At 37.6% G+C, this 18577-nt stretch overlaps 1 protein-coding gene and 1 long non-coding RNA gene across 5 annotated transcripts in view; one reads left to right on the top strand and one right to left on the bottom strand.

The window, feature by feature from the left end:
* The window catches only part of LOC137223768 (uncharacterized), a 198501-nt gene that overhangs the window by 38905 nt on the left and 141019 nt on the right, over nt 1-18577 (bottom strand). The gene's annotated exons all lie outside the window — the stretch shown is intronic.
* The window catches only part of TMPRSS11D (transmembrane serine protease 11D), a 70923-nt gene that overhangs the window by 31712 nt on the left and 20634 nt on the right, over nt 1-18577 (top strand). For both annotated transcript variants that reach the window (XM_067736181.1, XM_067736179.1), the window contains exon 4: nt 9657-9724. In XM_067736181.1, the coding sequence (XP_067592282.1) occupies nt 9657-9724 (68 nt within the window). The remainder of the gene's footprint in view (nt 1-9656; nt 9725-18577) is intronic.

The following is an 18577-nucleotide window of genomic DNA, read 5'->3' as shown; positions in this document are numbered from 1 at the left end:
ACATAAAAATTTGGGAGACAAAAATTACCTACCATGTTTGTTGATTTTGAACACATTTCTTAAAATTTGTATATAAATATAATTAAACTCCTTTGATTTGATTTGAAAGGGTAGCCAGTTGAAATCAGGAAAGATGGAAAGTCACTTGCTGAACTTCAACAAAACCCTTGCATGATTGGTGGGAATGACAACTTAGTGTCATGATTTGTTAAGTTCTGCCAATGAACTTCATGCATCTGGAGCCACATAATTGTGTGGAAACTTCTTCAGTGCTTCAGACCAAGTATTTAGATTAAACTTAGAATCATACCTTTGGGTCATTTTATCACAGTGTTTCAAAAATTATAAATTCTGGGCTTCCCTGGTGGCGCAGTGGTTGAGAGTCCGCCTGCCGATGCAGGGGACATGGGTTTGTGCCCCAGTCCAGGAGGATCCCACATGCTGCGCAGCGGCTGGGCCCGTGAGCTATGGCCACTGAGCCTGCGTGTCCGGAGCCTGTGCTCCACAACGGGAGAGGCCACAACAGTGAGAGGCCCACATACCGCAAAAAATATATATATACATATTTGAAGAGTACTGTAGTAATAGATTATATTGTCATGTATTTTATCTTTTTTCCTGAAAACTGAGTTTCCAGATCTTCTGATTAAACAGAAAAGAAAGTTTGTAACTGAAGGGTGACTGAAATCGCAAAAACAACATTATTACTATTACTCAGCTCATGAATATTATGCACAAAACTGTACCTATTGAGAAATGTTATGAGGTAGGTATGTGAGAGATGCTTCCACCTCATCAGTTGTTCATGTAATTTCAACATTAAATACTAAAATACAAGACAAAACAAAAAATATACCTACCAAGTAAGAAGGTACTGAAAATAAGAAGATGATTTACCTTCATGGGGTAGCTAATAAGATCTCTTCTCCCTCAAGATGAAAAATATGTGACAATTATAGACATTCTATGTGTAATGTCTTACCCTTCGTATGACCTCACCTATTAACCGGTTTAATGATGGTTACTTTGTTAGAATTTACCTAAATAATCTATATCTCACTTCAATTCTTATCAATTATGAATATTATTGAGGTTTGAGGATTCTAGGCTATTCTAGAATTCAAAGATAGTGTTGTCAAGAGACCTTCAAGATGGCAGAGGAGTAAGACATGGAGATCACCTTCCTCCTCACAAATACATCAAAAATACGTGTTCATGTGGAACAACTCCTACAGCACACCTACTGAACGCTGGCAGAAGACCTCAGACCTCCCAAAATGCAAGAAACTCTCCATGTACCTGGGTAGGACAAAAGGAGAAAGAAAAAACAGAGAGAAAAGAATAGGGATGGAACCTGCACCTCTGGTAGGGAACTGTGAAGGAGGAAATGTTTCCACACACTAGGAAGCCCCTTCACTGGTGGAAAAGGGGGGAAGCTTCGGAGCTACAGAGAAGAGTGCAGCAACAGGGATGCAGAGGGCAAAGCGGACAGATTCCCGCACAGAGGACTGGTGTCAACCAGCACTCACCAGTCTGAGAGGCTTGTCTGCTCACCCACCGGGGTGGGTGAGAGCTGAGAGCTGAGGCTCAAGCTTCGGAGTTCAGATCCCAGGGAGAGGAGAGGAGTTGGATGCGTGAACATAGCCTGAAGGGGGCAAGTGTGACACAACTAACTGGGAGGGAGTCCAGGAAAAAGTCTGGAACTGCCTAAGACTCAACAGACCATTGCTTTGGGGCGCACGAGGAGAGGAGATTCACAACACTGCCTAAACGAGCTTCAGAGACAGGCACGAGCTGCGGCTATCAGCGCGGACCCAGAGACGGGCATGAGATGCTCAGGCTGCTGCTGCAGCTACCAAGAAGCCTGTGTGCAAGCCACTATCCACACCCCCCTTCTGAGGAGCCTGTGCAGCCAGCCACTGCCAGGGTCCCGTAATCCAGGGACAACTTCCCTGGGAGAACACACAGCGGGCCTCAGGCTGTTACAACACCATGTGGGCCCCTGCAGCCACAGGCCCGCCCTGCATTCCGTACCCCTCCCTCCCCCCAGCCTGAGTGAGGCAGAGCCCTCTAATCAGCTGCTCTTTAACCCACTCCTATCTGGGTGAAGAAGAGATGCCAGAGGGTAACCTACATGCAGAGGCAGGGCCAAATCCAAACCTGAACCCCAGAAGCTGTGCGAACAAAGAAGAAGGGAAATTTCTCTGTGCAGCCTCAGAAGCAGTGGATTAAACCTCCAAAATCAACTCAATGTACCCTGCATCTGTGGAACACTGGAATAGAAAACAAATCATCCCAAAATTGAGGCGGTGGATTTTGGGAGCACCTGTGGACTTGGAGTTTGCTGCGTGAGACGGACTACTTTGATTTTTATCTTTATCTTAGTATAGTTTCTAGCACTTGTTATCATTGGTGGATTTGTTTATTGGTTTGGTTGCTCTCTTCTTTATTTTTAAATTACTTTAATAATTTTTTTATTTTAATAACTTTATTATTTTATTTTATTTATTTTTTCTTTCTTTCTTTCTTTTCTCCCTTATCTTCTGAGCCCCATGGCTGACACAGTCTTGGTGCTTCAGCTGGGTGTCAGGCATGAGCCTCTGAGGTGGGAGAGCCAAGCTCAGTACACTGAACCACCAGAGATCTCCCAGCCCCATATAATATCAACCGGTGAGAGTTCTCCCAGATATCTCTGCCTCAAAGCTAAGACCCAGCTTCACTCAACGACCACCAAGCTCCAGTGCTGGACACCCCATGCCAAACAACTAGCAAGACAGGAACACAACTCCACCCATTAGGAGACAGGCTGCCTAAAATCATAATAAGTTCACAGATAACCAAAAACACACCACCGGACGAGGTCCTGACCACCAGAAAACAAGATCCAGCCTCATCCACCAGAACACAGGCACCAGTCCCCTCCACCAGGAAGCCTACAAAACCAACTAAACCAACATTACCCACTGGGGGCAGACACCAAAAACAACAGGGACTACGAACATGCAGGGTGCGAAAAGGAGACCACAAACACAGTAAGTTAAGTAAGATGGGAAGACAGAGAAATATGCAGCAGATGAAGGAGCAAAGTAAAAACCAACCTAAACAAATGAATGAAGAGGAAATGAAAAAGAATTCAGAATAATGATAGTAAAGATGATCCAAAACCTTGGAAATAGAATGGAGAAAATAAAAGAAATGTTTAACAAGGACCTAGAAGAACTAAAGAGCAAACAAACAATGATGAACAACACAAAAAATGAAATTAAAAATTCTCTGGAAGGAATCAATAGTAGAATAACTGAGGCAGAATAATGGATAAGTGACCCAGAAGATAAAATAGTGGAAATAATTACGGCAGAGAAGAATAAAGTAAAAAGAGTGAAAAGAATCGAGGATAGACTCAGAGACCTCTGGGACAACATCAAACGCACCAACATTCAAATTATAAGGGTCCCAAAAAGAAGAAGAGAAAAAGAAAGGGACTGAGAAAATATCTTAAGAAATTAGCGTTGAAAACTTCTCTAATACAGGAAAGGAAATAGTCAAGTCCAAGAAGTGCAGAGAGTCCCATACAGGCTAAATCCAAGGAGAAACACACCGAGACACATATTAATCAACCTTTCAAACATTAAATACAAAGACAAAATATTAAAAGCAGCAAGGGAAAAGCAACAAATACCATACAAGGGAATCCCCATAAGGTTAACAGCTGATCTTTCAGCAGAAACTCTGCAAGACAGAAAGGAGTGGCAGGACATATTTAAAGCGATGAAAGGGAAGAACTTACAACCAAGATTACTCTCCCCAGCAAGGATCTCATTCAGTTTTGACGGACAAATTAAAACATTTACAGAGAAGCAAAAGGTAAGAGAATTCAGCACAACCAAACCAGCTTTACAACAAATGCTGAAGGAACTTCTCTGGGCAGGAAACACAAGAGAAGGAAAAGACCTACAATAACAAACCCAAAACAATTAAGAAAATGGTAATAGGAACATACATATCGATGATTACCTTAAATGTAAATGGATTAAATGTTCCAACCAAAAGACATAGACTGGCTGAATGGATACAAAAATAAGACCCATATATATGCTGTCTACAAGACACGCACTTCAGACCTAGGGATACATACAAACTGAAAGTGAGGGGATGGAAAAAGATATTCCATGCAAATGGAAATCAAAAAAAAGCTGGAGCAGCAATTCTCACATTAGACAAAATAGACTTTAAAATAAAGACTATTACAAGAGACAAAGAAGGACACTACAGAATGATCAAGGGATCGATCCAAGAAGAAGATATAACAATTGTAAATATTTATGCACCCAACATAGAAGCACCTCAATACATAAGGCAAATGCTAACAGTCATAAAAGGGGAAAATGACAGTAACACAATCATAGTAGGGGACTTTAACACCCCACATTCACCAATAGACATATCATCCAAAATGAAAATAAATAAGGAAACACAAGCTTTAAATGATACATTAAACAAGATGGACTTAATTCTCATTTAGAGGACATTCCATCCAAAAGCAACAGAATACACTTTTTCTCAAGTGCTCATGGAACATTCTCCAGGATAGATCATATCTTGGGTCACAAACCAAGCCTTGGTAAATTTAAGAAAATTGAAATCGTATCAAGTATCTTTTCCGACCACAACGCTATGAGACTAGATATCAATTACAGGAAAAAAACTGTAAAATATACAAACACATGGAGGCTAAACAATACACTACTAAATAACCAAGAGATCACTAAAGAAATCAAACAGGAAATCAAAAAATACCTAGAAACAAATGACAATGAAAACACAATGGCCCAAAACCTATGGGATGCAGCAAAAGCAGTTCTAAGAGGGAAGTTTATAGCAATACAATCCTACCTCGAGAAACAAGAAAAATCTCAAAAAAAACAACCTAAACTTACACCTAAAGCAAGTAGAGAAAGAAGAACAAAATAACCCCAAAGTTAGCAGAAGGGAAGAAATCATAAACATCAGATCAGAAATAAATGAAAAAGAAATGAAAACAATAGCAAAGATCAATAAAACAAAAAGCTGGTTCTTTGAGAAGATAAACCAAATTGGTAAACCATTAGCCAGACTCATCAAGAAAAAAAGAGAGAAGACTCAAATCAACAGAATTAGAAATGAAAAAGGAGAAGTAACAACTGACACTGCAGAAATACAAAGGATCATGAGAGATTAATACAAGCAACTATATGTCAATAAAATGGACAACCTGGAAGAAATCGACAAATTCTTAGAAAAACACAACCATCCAAGACTGAACTAGGAAGAAATAGAAAATATAAACAAATCACAAGCACTGAATTTGAAACTGTATTAAAAATCTTCCAGCAAACAAAAGCCCAGGAATGGATGGCTTCACAGGTGAATTCTATCAAACATTTAAAGAAGAGCTAACACCTAACCTTCTCAAACTCTTCCAAAATATAGCAGAAGGAGGAACACTACCAAACTCATTCTACGAGGCCACCATCACCCAGATACCAAAACCAGACAAGGATTTCACAGAAAAATAAAACTCCAGGCTAATATCTCTGATGAACATAGATGCAAAAATCCTCCACAAAATACTAGCATACAGAATCCAACAGCACATTAAAAGAGTCATACACCATGATCAAGTGGGGTGTATCCCAGGAATGCAAGGATTCTTCAATATACACAAATCAATCAATGTGATATGCCACATGAACAAATTAAAGGATATAAACCATATAATCTCAATGGATACAGAAAAATCTTTTGACAAAATTCAACACCTATTTATGATAAAAGCTCCCCAGAATGTAGGCATAGAGGGAACCTCTATGCACATGCACATATGGTTACCTTATCTTTGAGAAAAGAGGCAAGAATATATAATGGAGAAAAGACAGTCTCTTCAATGAGTGGTGCTTGGAAAACTGGACAGCTACATGTAAAATAATAAAATTAGAACACTTCCTAACAGCATACCCAAAAATAAACTCAAAACGGATTAAAGACCTAAATGTAAGGCCAGACTCTACTAAACTCTTTGAGGAAAACATAGGCAGAACACTCTTTGACATAAATCACAGCAAGGTCCTTTTTGACCCACCTCCTAGAGAAATGGAAATAAAAACAAAAATAAACAAATAAGACCTAGTGAAACTTAAAAGCTTTTGCACAGCAAAGGAACCCATAAAGAAGATGAAAAGACAACCCTCAGAATGGGAAAAAATATTTGCAAATGAAGCAGATAAGAAAGGATTAATATCCAAAATATACAAGCAGCTCATGCATCTCAATATGAAAAAAACAAGCCAATCCAAAAATGGGCCGAAGACCTAAATAGATATTTCTCCAAAGAAGATATATAGATTGCCAACAAACACATGAAAAGATGCTCAACATCATTAATCATTAGAGAAATGCAAATCAAAACTACAATGAGGGGGTTTCCGTGATGGCGCAGTGGTTGAGAGTCCACCTGCCGATGCAAGGGACACGGGTTTGTGCCCCGGTCCAGGAAGATCCCACATGCCGCGGAGCAACTAGGCCGGTGAGCCACGACTACTGAGCCTGCGCGTCTGGAGCCTGTGCTCCGCAACAAGAGAGGCCGCGATAGTGAGAGGCCCGCACACCGTGTTGAAGAGTGGCCCGCGCTTGCCACAACTAGAGAAAGCCCTTGCACAGAAACAAAGACCCAACACAGCAAAAATAAATAACTAAATTAGTAAACTCCTACCCCCAACATCTTCTTAAAAAAAAAAACCAAAAACAACTACATTGAGGTATCACCTCACACCAGTCAGAATGGCCATCATCGAAAACTCTACACACAATAAACACCGGAGAAGATGTGGAGAAAAGGGAACCCTCTTGCACTGTTGGTGGGAATGTAAATTGATACAGTCACTATGGAGAACAGTATGGAGGTTCCTTAAAAAGCTAAAAATAGAGCTACCTTATGACCCAGCAATCCCACTATGGGCATATACTCTGAGAAAACCATAATTCAAAAAGAGTCATGTACCACAATGTTCATTGCAGCACTACTTACAATAGCCAGGACACGGAAGCAACCTAAGTGTCCATCAACAGATGAATGGATAAAGAAGATGTGGCACATATGTATAGTAGAATATTACTCAGCCATAAAAAGAAATGGAATTGAGTTATCTGTAGTGAGGTGGATGGACCCAGAGTCTGTTACACAGAGTGAAGTAAGTAAGAAAGAGAAAAACAATTACCGTATGCTAACACATATACATGGAATCTAAAAAAAAAAAAAAAAAAATGGTTCAGAAGAACCTAGGGGCAGGACAGGAATAAAGACGCAGATGTAGAGAATGGACTTGAGGACATGGGGAGGGGGAAGGGTAAGCTGGGACGAAGTGAGAGAGTGGCATGGACATATATACACTACCAAATGTAAAACAGGTAGCTAGTGGGAAGCAGCTGCATAACACAGGGAGATCAGCTCCGTGTTTGTGACACCTAGAGGGGTGAGATAAGGAGGGTGGGATGGAGATGCAAGAGGGAAGAGATATGGGGATATAGTATATGTATAGCTGATTCACAGAAGAAACTAACACAACACTGTAAAGCAATTATACTCCGATAAAGACATTAAAAAAAACCCCACAAAGATAGTATTGTCACCCTCATTCAGGAGGGAAATATAAAATAGTTCTTTTTTCTTTGTTTACTTGATTTTTGTCCATTGTAATAAAAGGGTCAATAATACAGGTTACAATATCAAAGAAGTATGAAAGCAAACTCATCCAACCCATTAAAGAAGAATCAATAATAAGTTTGAAGGGAGTGAAAAAGCCCAAAGGTTACATGTAAAGCTCACTGAAAGCAGATGCATAGCCTCTGGGAGTTGCAGTAGTCAACTGTGTACAGAACAATTTTTTAAACACACTTTGGACTGTTTTCCTTTTACAGATGAAGAAATTGAGAGGAAGAAAGTTTAAAAGATTCGTTCAAGTTCTCATAGCAAGCTAACTTTTCCCTGTCCCCTATCTACTACACTTTCCACTCTCCTATTGGCTTCCTCTTCAGGCATCTGCTCACTGATTTTCTACCAAGTATTTGATAAGTTCTAATTAAAGAGACTACAAAATTTTCACCCACTCTATGAAATACGGATTCTTATCCATAGGTCTCTTCTTTTATCCTTGTATATGGATATCAACCAATTAATCAACTTGCTTTCTTTATGTTGCTTATTACCTTAGTCCTCACTAAATTACATCAATATTTTCCACATAACAAAAATGTCATAATTAAATTATATTTTTAACATTTTGGTCCAGTGTAGCCCATGCTGATGCAATACCAAATCATGAATTAAAATATAATTACAAGAAACATCTAAATTTTAGCAATTCCTTCAGTTTTAGGTCAGTTCCTTTTACTTCTGCTAAAGTCAAGTAATATTAAAGATAAATCAGTTTATTAAACTCCCTCCTACAATATACCATATTAATAAACACATTAAAACCTATCCTTCTACATAGTCAACTAAAATACTCACCAAATGATTGCATTCTATAATTCTAGATCATAGAATTTTGAGTGACTTTTTGCTCTCTTCTTAACACTTACTAGTACTTCTTGAATTTTTTAAAAAGGAAATTATTTTGAAAAACTAACAGCCTCATAACTCTTAAAAATATTTGAGACCTCTAGAAAGAAAAAAAGTTATTTTGCATCACAACTGGTTGGTCTGATATCAGCCTAAAGAATGGATACTGAAAAAATAAATGCAGTGTAATAGAGATTGCATAAACTTTACAGTCTCAAGAAGAATTGACTTCAAATCCTGGCTTAATGTAATATTCAACATGCTACTTAATTTCCCCAACTTCACCTTTTCATGTTCACCCCCACCTTGGTCCAACCTCACAGTACAAGCCAACAGAATCCACTCGCCATTATGAAAGCTCAGTACATCTCACCCTGCATCTTGGCAGAACTGTTCCAGTCACAGAATCACTCACTACTAGTTTACTGTGAAGCTAAACCTTATACCTCAAGAGGACCATCCTTGCTGGCATTGAGCAATGATTCAGGGGGAAAGTTAAAGTTAGGTCAGGAAGTACCAACTGATGCTAAAAATAACTTATGTTGCTTAGGCATTAATCAGAAACAATAAGGAAAAGACTGGCCTTTACTTCGTTTCCTCTTTCTCATCAAGCCCTCCATTGCTGCTCATTTTAATCTAGTTTTACCCATTTAAGAACAGTTGTTGCAGGATCACACACTGTAAATTGTATCAGTGGACTCACCTAGCGTTGGGTTGGCTCATGCGCCCACCTTTTTGGGAACAGCCACCAAATCACGTAACGTGGGCTCTCACTGAGCAAAACATCTGCTATGTTTAGAATGGCTTCTAGCGAAGATGCATCCTGTCCATTATCATCTTTGTGTAACAGATGAAGAAACAGGCACTGCATCAGAAGGTTATTAACCTGCCTAAATCGCTCCCATGTGTTCTGAGATGGAACTGAACTAAACTGAACTCTCTATTCCTCATTAACATAGTCAACTCCCCATTAACAACCATGTTGCAAGGTTGGGCAGAAAGAGGAAACAGAGAAAGAACGGTAATTACAGAGAGGTTGTTTTTTCCTTTCTTTCTACAGATTACTAAAACATTCGAAGAGTCAAATTTAAGAAGCCAGTTCATCAGAGCTCATGTTGTCGGACTGAGGTGAGTGGAAATACAACAAAAAATATCTATAAGCATAGATACAACTTGGTGCATTTGATTTTGTTCACAGCATAGATAATGAATGAGACATTCACACAATGTGTTGCAATATTATGAAAATAGTATCATGGAAAGTTTAAAAACCAATGCCAAAAAACAAAACATGTCATACGATCTACTTACTAATGTAAATAACCATATTACTTCAGTTCTTGGTGGGAAAAGGAGGAAAGGGTAGAGAGAGAGTTGGGTGAAGGTACAGCAACAGGGTTATTCTATTATATAACTCCAGGGGATACTATTCACAATGCAGTCTATGTAGCAAACAATGCCTTGTGGAGATGTGCAGTGTTGTGGTCCTGGGCACGATTGGAACACTAAACCAACACCAAAAATGGCTTTTTGGGTTTTGTCTGCCTGGAATGCTATAATATAAAGGATGCTGTGGCCAAACACAGATGTGTCTGCTATGAATTAATAATAGGCGAAGTAGGGCTTCCCTGGTGGCGCAGTGGTTGAGAGTCCGCCTGCCGATGCAGGGGACGCACCGGTCCGGGAAGATCCCACATGCCGCGGAGCGGCTAGGCCCGTGAGCCATGGCCGCTGAGCCCGCGCGTCCGCAGCCTGTACTCCGCAATGGGAGAGACCACAACAGTGAGAGGCCCGCATACCGCAAAAAAATAAATAAGTAAATAAATAATAGGCGAAGTAGCAGCACACAAGCTAGTTATTTGCCATTCTTACCTTAGTTGAATATGGACTTATCCTTGTGATGTGATGTGATATTCCTACCAACTAAAAGAGCCACCCTTACTGACCCTAACATAAATATCTCAAATGTCCATATTGCTCAATCCTTCAACTAATATACAAAAGCTCTTCAGAGGGAGAGAAATTATACTATTTCTTTCTCAAATACTAATACCACAAGAAAATTATTTTTTCTTGTTCTCGGAAGAGTCACCTAGTTAAGTACCCAGGAGCATAGAGCTCTGGTCAGTTAAGTTTTGCTGAGGAGTTCAAGAAGAATCCATAGGAAGAGCATTTTCCAAAATGCATTTCAGTCAGTTCAGTGCACATTTACCTTAGTACTTTCTTGAGAAATTCTCTGTACCAGCCACGAGCTTGCAATACTTGTAGGACTGAATCTGCATGTTTTTCTCCTTTTGTTCACTTCCCACTTACTTCTCATTTCACTGCAGTCTGGCTTCTGACCTCACCACAAAATAGTAATTGCTCTTGCCAAGTTCAGCAATGACATCTGAATCACAAACTCCAAAGAAATTATATCAGTCCTCTTCTTGGACCTCTCAACAGTATTTAACACTGTTGAGTTGTCAATCCTTTTTGAAATAGTACCATCCCTTGGTTTCTATGACCCTATACACCCCTGATTTTCCTTTTATCTCTTAAGTTATTCCTTCTCAATTTTCTTTGTTAGTTCTTATTCCTTCTCTTCCTCAAGTGTTGTCAGACTGTGCTGTAAGCCTCTCATCTTCTCAGTTCACGCTGAAGCTCCTTTTAGGGGCTTCATTGCCCCTATATGCTAATTATTATTAAAGTTGTATCTCTGGGCTAGTCCTCTCTTCTCATCTCGAGATGTGAATATACACAGCCGTCTACTTAACATCATATGGCTATCTTGGACAGCTCAACTTTAATAAGTCCAGACCAGAACCTATCATTTCTCCCCCACCAAATATGTTACTCTTCTAGTATTGCCTACCTCTATCAATGGTGTCACCTTCAACCCAGATGCTCAAGAAAGAAATATGAGTTATCTCTAAATTCCTATCTCTCCCTCAACCCACACATCCATCCATCTAACCTTCACAATTCTATTTCTTAATTATGTTTAAGATCCATAACTTCAAACACACTGCCCTCAATCATCTCTCTCCTTGTCTATGAACAGCCTTCTAATGAGTCTCCTTTCCTGCAGTCTTGCTCCACTCCACATTCTACATAGCAACCAGAAAGATTTCTTGAAATGAAATGCTAAACATAGTATTTGCTTAAAGTTCTTCTAACTGCTATTCCTTACCCTTATGATATGTCAAATATCATATATAAACATGTATATGTGCATCAGATATATGTATTCTTGATATATATATATGTCTCCTTTTATATACATATATATATATATATATATATATATATATATATATATATATATAAAACAAAGTTTACTAAACCTTCCTATATAGGGTTTTCTCCTACCATCTCTATTTCTGGGGTAGTCTTTTACTACTCTCTACTTTGTTATTTACTCACAAGTCCCACTAGGCTGTTTTCAGTTCTCCACTCTCTCTAACCTCAAGATCTTCTTATATAAGCTATTCCCTCTGTCTGAAATACACATCCACACACACACACCACTTTTTCCCCTTCCCCTTCTGTTTTAAAATATACTGCATCAACAGAAGATTTGAGGTACAGTAAGGCCAACAAATCAGGAGATGATGACTTTTGAAAAGAGAGTTTGTTACTCACAGTTCCCACAAGGAAGGTAGGTACATGACTCTTATAGAGTTGTTATGAAGATCAAATAAATGAAGTATAAAACACAGTCCTGTTTGAGTACCTATTTACATGTTTATCATTCACTAAAGATACCTCTTCTTTGAATTGCATATTCATCTTTTCTGGTTTTTTTCTATGATTTGTCTTTTTCTTATTGATTTGTAGGAGTTCTGTGTCTATAGGAGGTACCAAACAATTGTTACTTTCAGTTGCAAATATATTCTCCCTATCTATAGCATTATCTTAACACTTTGTATATGCATCTTTTGTTGTAGAAAATCAGTTGCAAAAGGTCTTACTTAAGAAATCCTTTATCATCTTGTATATAAAGAAAATCTCCCATATTGACTATAAATTTAAAATTTTTGCTGTTCCTATTCAAGTGCTTTGTTTGTGTGTGACATGAGGAAGATTTTTAATTTTTTACATAAGTTATTTTCCTTCAGATTTGTGATACCACTTCTATAGTATATTGTTTACATACGTCTATGAGTCTGTTTCTGGATTCCTATTAGACTTAATTATAGGAATTCTGTTCCTTCCAATTAAGCTTAGTAATTATGTCATTCAAATAAAACCTAGCACTATGGATTTGCCTATTTCTCCTTGTTCAATATATTTTGAGCACATATTATCAAGCACCTATATGTTTAGAATTATTATATCTGCCTCATGAACTATTTCTTTTAGCAAGGTATTAATCCTTTTTATCACTAATTAATGTCTTTCAATCTTAAAATCTCTTATATCTGATACTATTATGCTACACTGACTTTCTTATGGTTCTTTTTACAACATACCTTATCTTCATTTTCAACATTCATATGTCCTTACAGGTTAGATTTTTCTCCTAAAACAAGAAGACAGCTAGATTACATTTTCAAATGCATTCTGACCATCTTTGCCTTTAACTAGAGAGTTTAGTCAGTTTCAATTTATTGTGATGATAGTTACATTTGGATTTATTTCCTCCATATTATCTTATGTTCTTCATCCTGGTTTTTCTAATGCTTTTTTCTACTATCTTGCCTTCTCTTGTATGACTGTATTTTCTTCAGTTTTTTTTCGTTTACTAATTTACAAGTTCTACATTCCATTTATCTTATTTTAGTGATTATTCTTAAAAAATTCTTACAAACAAGGAGAGTTGGTTTAATCCACTACCCTTCTTCCAAATAATACAGGAAACTTGGAACTGTTATTCACGTATTACTGATGTTTTAGTTCAACCTTATTTGTAACACCTGCAAATAAATCACTGTAATTATACTGTCAATATCATTTTATTAATTTTTTTAAGTAAACATCTTATTTTGGAATAATTTTAACTTTACAGAAAGACAGTACAGAACGTTTCTACATACACTTCACCTAGCTTCCCCTAATGTTAACATCTTACATAACTATGGCACATCTGTCAAAACTAAGAGATTAACATTGGTACATTATTAGACTCTGATTTACTTCGTTTTCACCAGTTCTTCCACTAATGTCCTTTTTTTCCATTTCAGGATCCAACCCAATATACCACATTACATTTAGGGTGTTTTTTTTTTTTTAACATCTTTATTGCAGTGTAATTGCTTTACAATGGTGTGTTAGTTTCTGCTGCATAACAAAGCGGATCAGCTATAGGTATATATATATCCCCATATCTCCTCCCTCTTGAGTCTCCCTCCCACCCTCCCTATCCCACCTCTGTAGCTGGTCACAAAGCACAAAGTTGATCTCCCTGAGTCATGCAGCTGCTTCCCACTAGCTATCTATTTTACATTTGGTAGTGTATATAGGTCAATGTTGCTCTCTCACTTCGTCCCAGCTTACTCTTCCCCCTCCCCGTGTCCTCAAGTCCATTCTCTATGTCTCTGTCTTTATTCCTGTCCTGCCCCTAGGTTCTTCAGAACCTTTGTTGTTTTTTGTTTTTTTTTTAGATTCCATATATATGTGTTAGCATACGGTATTTGTTTTCCTCTTTCTGACTTACTTCACTCTGCATGACAGACTGGGTCCATCCACCTCACTATAAATAACCCAATTTTGTTTCTTTTTATGGCTGAGTAATATTCCATTGTACATATGTGCCACATCTTCTTTATCCATTCATCTGTCAATAGACACTTAGGTTGCTTCCATGTCCTGGCTATTGTAAGTAGTGCTGCAATGAACACTGTGGTACATGACACTTTTTGAATTATGGTTTTCTCAGGGTATATGCCCAGTAGTGGGATTACTGGGTCACATGGTAGTTCTATTTTTACTTTTTTAAGGAACTTCCATACTGTGCTCCACAGAGGCTGTATCAGTTTACATTACCACCAACAGAGAAAGAGTGTTCCCTTTTCTCCACACCCTCTCCACCATTTATTGTTTATAAACTTTTTTATGATGCCATTCTGACCAGTGTGAGGTGATACCTCATTGTAGTTTTGATTTGCATTTCTCTAATGATTAGTGATGTTGAACATCTTTTCATGTCTTTGTTGGTAATCTATATATCTTCTTTGGAGAAATTTCTATTTAGGTCTTCTGCCCATTTTTGGATTGGGTTGTCATTTTTTGACATTGAGCTGCATGAGCTGCTTGCATATTTTGGAGATTAATCCTTTGTCAGTTGCTTCATTTTCAAATATCTTCTCCCATTCTGAAGGTTGTCTTTTCATCTCCTTTATGGTTTCCTTTGCTGTGCAAAAGGTTTGAAGTTTCATTAGGTCCCATTTGTTTATTTTTGTTTTTATTTCCATTTCTCTAGCAGTGGGGTCAAAAAGGATCTTGCTATGATTTATGACAAAGAGTGCTCTGCCTATGTTTTCCTCTAAGAGTTTAATAGAGTCTGGCCTTACATTTAGGTCTTTAATCCATTTTGAGTTTATTTTTGTATACGGTGTTAGGAAGTGTTCTAATTTCATTTCTTTACGTGTAGCTGTCCAGTTTTCCCAGCACCACTTATTGAAGAGGCTGTCTTTTCTCCATTGCATATTTTTGCCTCCTTTATCAAAAATAAGGTGACCATACGTGCGTGGGTTTATCTCTGGGCTTTCTATCCTGCTCCACTGATCTATATTTCTGTTTTTGTTCCAGTACCATACTGTAGTATTGTATGATTGATTACTGTAGCTTTGTAGTATAGTATGAAGTCCAGGAGCCTCATTCTTCCAGCTCTGTTTTTCTCTCTCAAGATTGCTTTGGCTATTCGGGGTCTTTTGTTTTTCCATACAAATTGTGAAATTTTTTGTTGTAGTTCTGTGAAGAATGCCATTGGTAGTTTGATAGGGATTGTATTGAATCTGTAGATTGTTTTCGGTAGTATAGTCATTTTCACAATGTTGATTCTTCCAATCCAAGAACATGGTATATCTCTCCATCTGTTTGTATCATCCTTCTTTCATCAGTGTCTTACAGTTTTCTGCACACAGATCTTTTGTCTCCTTGGGTAGGTTTATTCCTAGGTATTTTATTCTTTTTGTTGCAATGGTAAATGGGAGTGTTTCCTTAATTTCTCTTTCAGATATTTCACCATTAGTGTATAGGAATGCAAGAGATTTCTGTGCATTACTTTTGTATCCTGCTACTCTACCAAATTCATTGATTAGCTCTAGTAGTTTTCTGGTAGCATCTTTAGGATTCTCTATGTATAGTATCATGTCATCTGCAAACAGTGACAATTTTACTTCTTCTTTTCCAGTTTGGATTCCTTTTCTTTTTCTTCTATGATTGCTGTGGCTAAAACTTCCAAAACTATGTTGAATAATAGTGGTGAGAGTGGGCAACCTTGTCTTGCTCCTGATCTCAGAGGAAATGGTTTCAGTTTTTCACCATTGAGAACGGTGTTGATGTGGGTTTGTCCTATATGGCCTTTATTATGTTGAGGTAAGTTCCCTCTATGCCTACTTTCTGGAGAGTTTTTATCATAAATAGGTGTTGAATTTTGCCAAAAGCTTTATCTGCATATATTGAGATTATCATATGGTTTATATACTTCAATTTGTTAATATGGTGTATCACATTGATTTGCATATATTGAAGAATCCTTGCATCCCGGGGATAAACCCCACTTCATCATGGTGTATGATCCATTTAATGTGCTGTTGGATTCTGTTTGCTAGTATTTTGTTGAGGATTTTTGCGTACAATGTTCATCAGAGATACTGACCTGGAATTTTCTTTTTTTGTGACATCTTTGTCTGGTTTTGGTATCAGGGTGATGGTGCCTCGTAGAATGAGTTTGGGAGTGTTCTCCCTCTGCTATAGTTTGAAGAGTTTGAGAAGGATAGGTGTTAGCTCTTCTCTAAATGTTTGATAGAATTTGCCTGTGAAGCCATCTGGTACTGGGCTTTTGTTTCTTGGAAGATTGTTAATCACAGTTTCAATTTCAGTGCTTGTGATTGGTCTGTTTATATTTTCTATTTCTACCTGGTTCAGTCTTGGAACGTTGTGCTTTTCTAAGAATTTGCCCATTTCTTCCTGGTTGTCCATTTTATTGGCATAGAGTTGCTTGTAGTAATCTCTCATGATCCTTTGTATTTCTGCAGTGTCAGTTGTTACTTCTCCTTTTTCATTTCTAATTCTGTTGATTTGAGTCTTCTCCCTTTTTTTCTTGATGAGTCTAGCTAATGGCTTAACAATATTCTTTTTCTTCTCAAAGAACCAGCTTTTTGTTTTACTGATCTTTGCTACCGTTTCCTTCATTTCTTTTTCATTTTTTTCTGATTTGATATTTATGATTTCTTTCCTTCTGCTAACTTTGGGGGTTTTTTGTTCTTTCTCTAATTGCTTTAGGTATAACTTTAGGTTGTTTATTTGAGATGTTTGTTTCTTGAGGTACAATTGTATTGCTATAAACTTCTACCTTTGAACTACTTTGCTGCATCCCATAGGTTTGGGGCAGTCGTGTTTTCATTGTCATTTGTTTCTAGGTATTTTTTGATTTCCTCTTTGATTTCTTAGTGATCTCTAGGTTATTTAGTAGTGTATTGTTTAGCCTCCATGTGTTTGCATTTTTTTAACAGTTTTTTTCCTGTAATTGATATCTAGTCTCATAGCGTTGTGGTCGGAAAAGATACTTGATACGATTTCACTTTTCTTAAATTTACCAAGGCTTGATTTGTGACCCAAGATATGATCTATCCTGGAGAATGTTCCAAGAGCACTTGAGAAAAATGTGTATTCTGTTGTTTTTGGATGGAATGTCCTCTAAATGAGAATTAAGTCCATCTTGTTTAATGGATCATTTAAAGCTTGTGTTTTATTTATTTTCATTTTGGATGATCTTTACATTGGTGAAAGTGGGGTGTTAAAGTCCCCATTATGATTGTGTTACTATTGATTTCCCCTTTTATGGCTGTTAGCATTTACCTTATGTATTGAGGTGCTTCTATGTTGGGTGCATAAATATTTACAATTGTTATATCTTCTTCTTGGATCGATCCCTTGATCATTATGTAGTGTTCTTTTTTGTCTCTTGTAATAGTCTTTATTTTAAAGTCTATTTTGTCTGATATAAGAATTGCTACTCCAGTTTTCTTTTCATTTCCATTTGCATGTAATATCTTTTTCCATCCCCTCACACTCAGTCTGTATGTGTCCGTAGGTTAAGTGGGTCTCTTGTAGACAGCATATATACAGGTCTTGTTTTTGTATCCATTCAGCCAGTCTATTTCTTTTGGTTGGAGCATTTAATCCATTTGCATTTAAGTAATTATTGATATGTATGTTCCTATTACCATTTTCTTAATTGTTTTGGGTGTGTTTTTGTAGGTCTTTTCCTTCTCTTGTGTTTCCTGCCCAGAGAAGTTCCTTCAGCATTTGTTGTAAAGCTGGTTTGGTGGTGCTGAATTCTCTTACCTTTTGCTTGTCTGTAAATGTTTTAATTTCTCTGTCAAATCTGAATGAGATCCTTGCTGGGTAGAGTAATCTTGGTTGTAGGTTTTTCCCCTTCATCACTTTAAATATGTCCTGCTACTCCCTTTGGGCTTGCAGAGTTTCTGCTGAAAGATCAGCTGTTAACCTTAGGGGGATTCCCTTGTATGTTATTTGTTGCTTTTCCCTTGCTGCCCTTAATATTTTTTCTTTGTATTTAATTTTTGAAAGTTTGATTAATATGTTTCAGAGTGTTTCTCCTTGGATTTATCCTGTATGGGACTCTGCAGTTCCTGGATTGATTGACTATTTCCTTTCCCATGTTAGGGAAGTTTTTGTCTATAATCCCTTCAAATATTTTCTCAGACCCTTTCTTTTTCTCTTCTTCTTCTGAGACCCCTATAATTTGAATGTTAGTGTGTTTAATATTGTCCCAGAGGTCTCTGAGACTGGCCTTAATTCTTTTTATTC

This window comes from Pseudorca crassidens, chromosome 4, assembly GCF_039906515.1.
Source record: "Pseudorca crassidens isolate mPseCra1 chromosome 4, mPseCra1.hap1, whole genome shotgun sequence".
NCBI classification, from domain to species: Eukaryota; Metazoa; Chordata; class Mammalia; order Artiodactyla; family Delphinidae; genus Pseudorca; species Pseudorca crassidens.
This window is presented reverse-complemented; position numbering and strand designations above follow the sequence as displayed.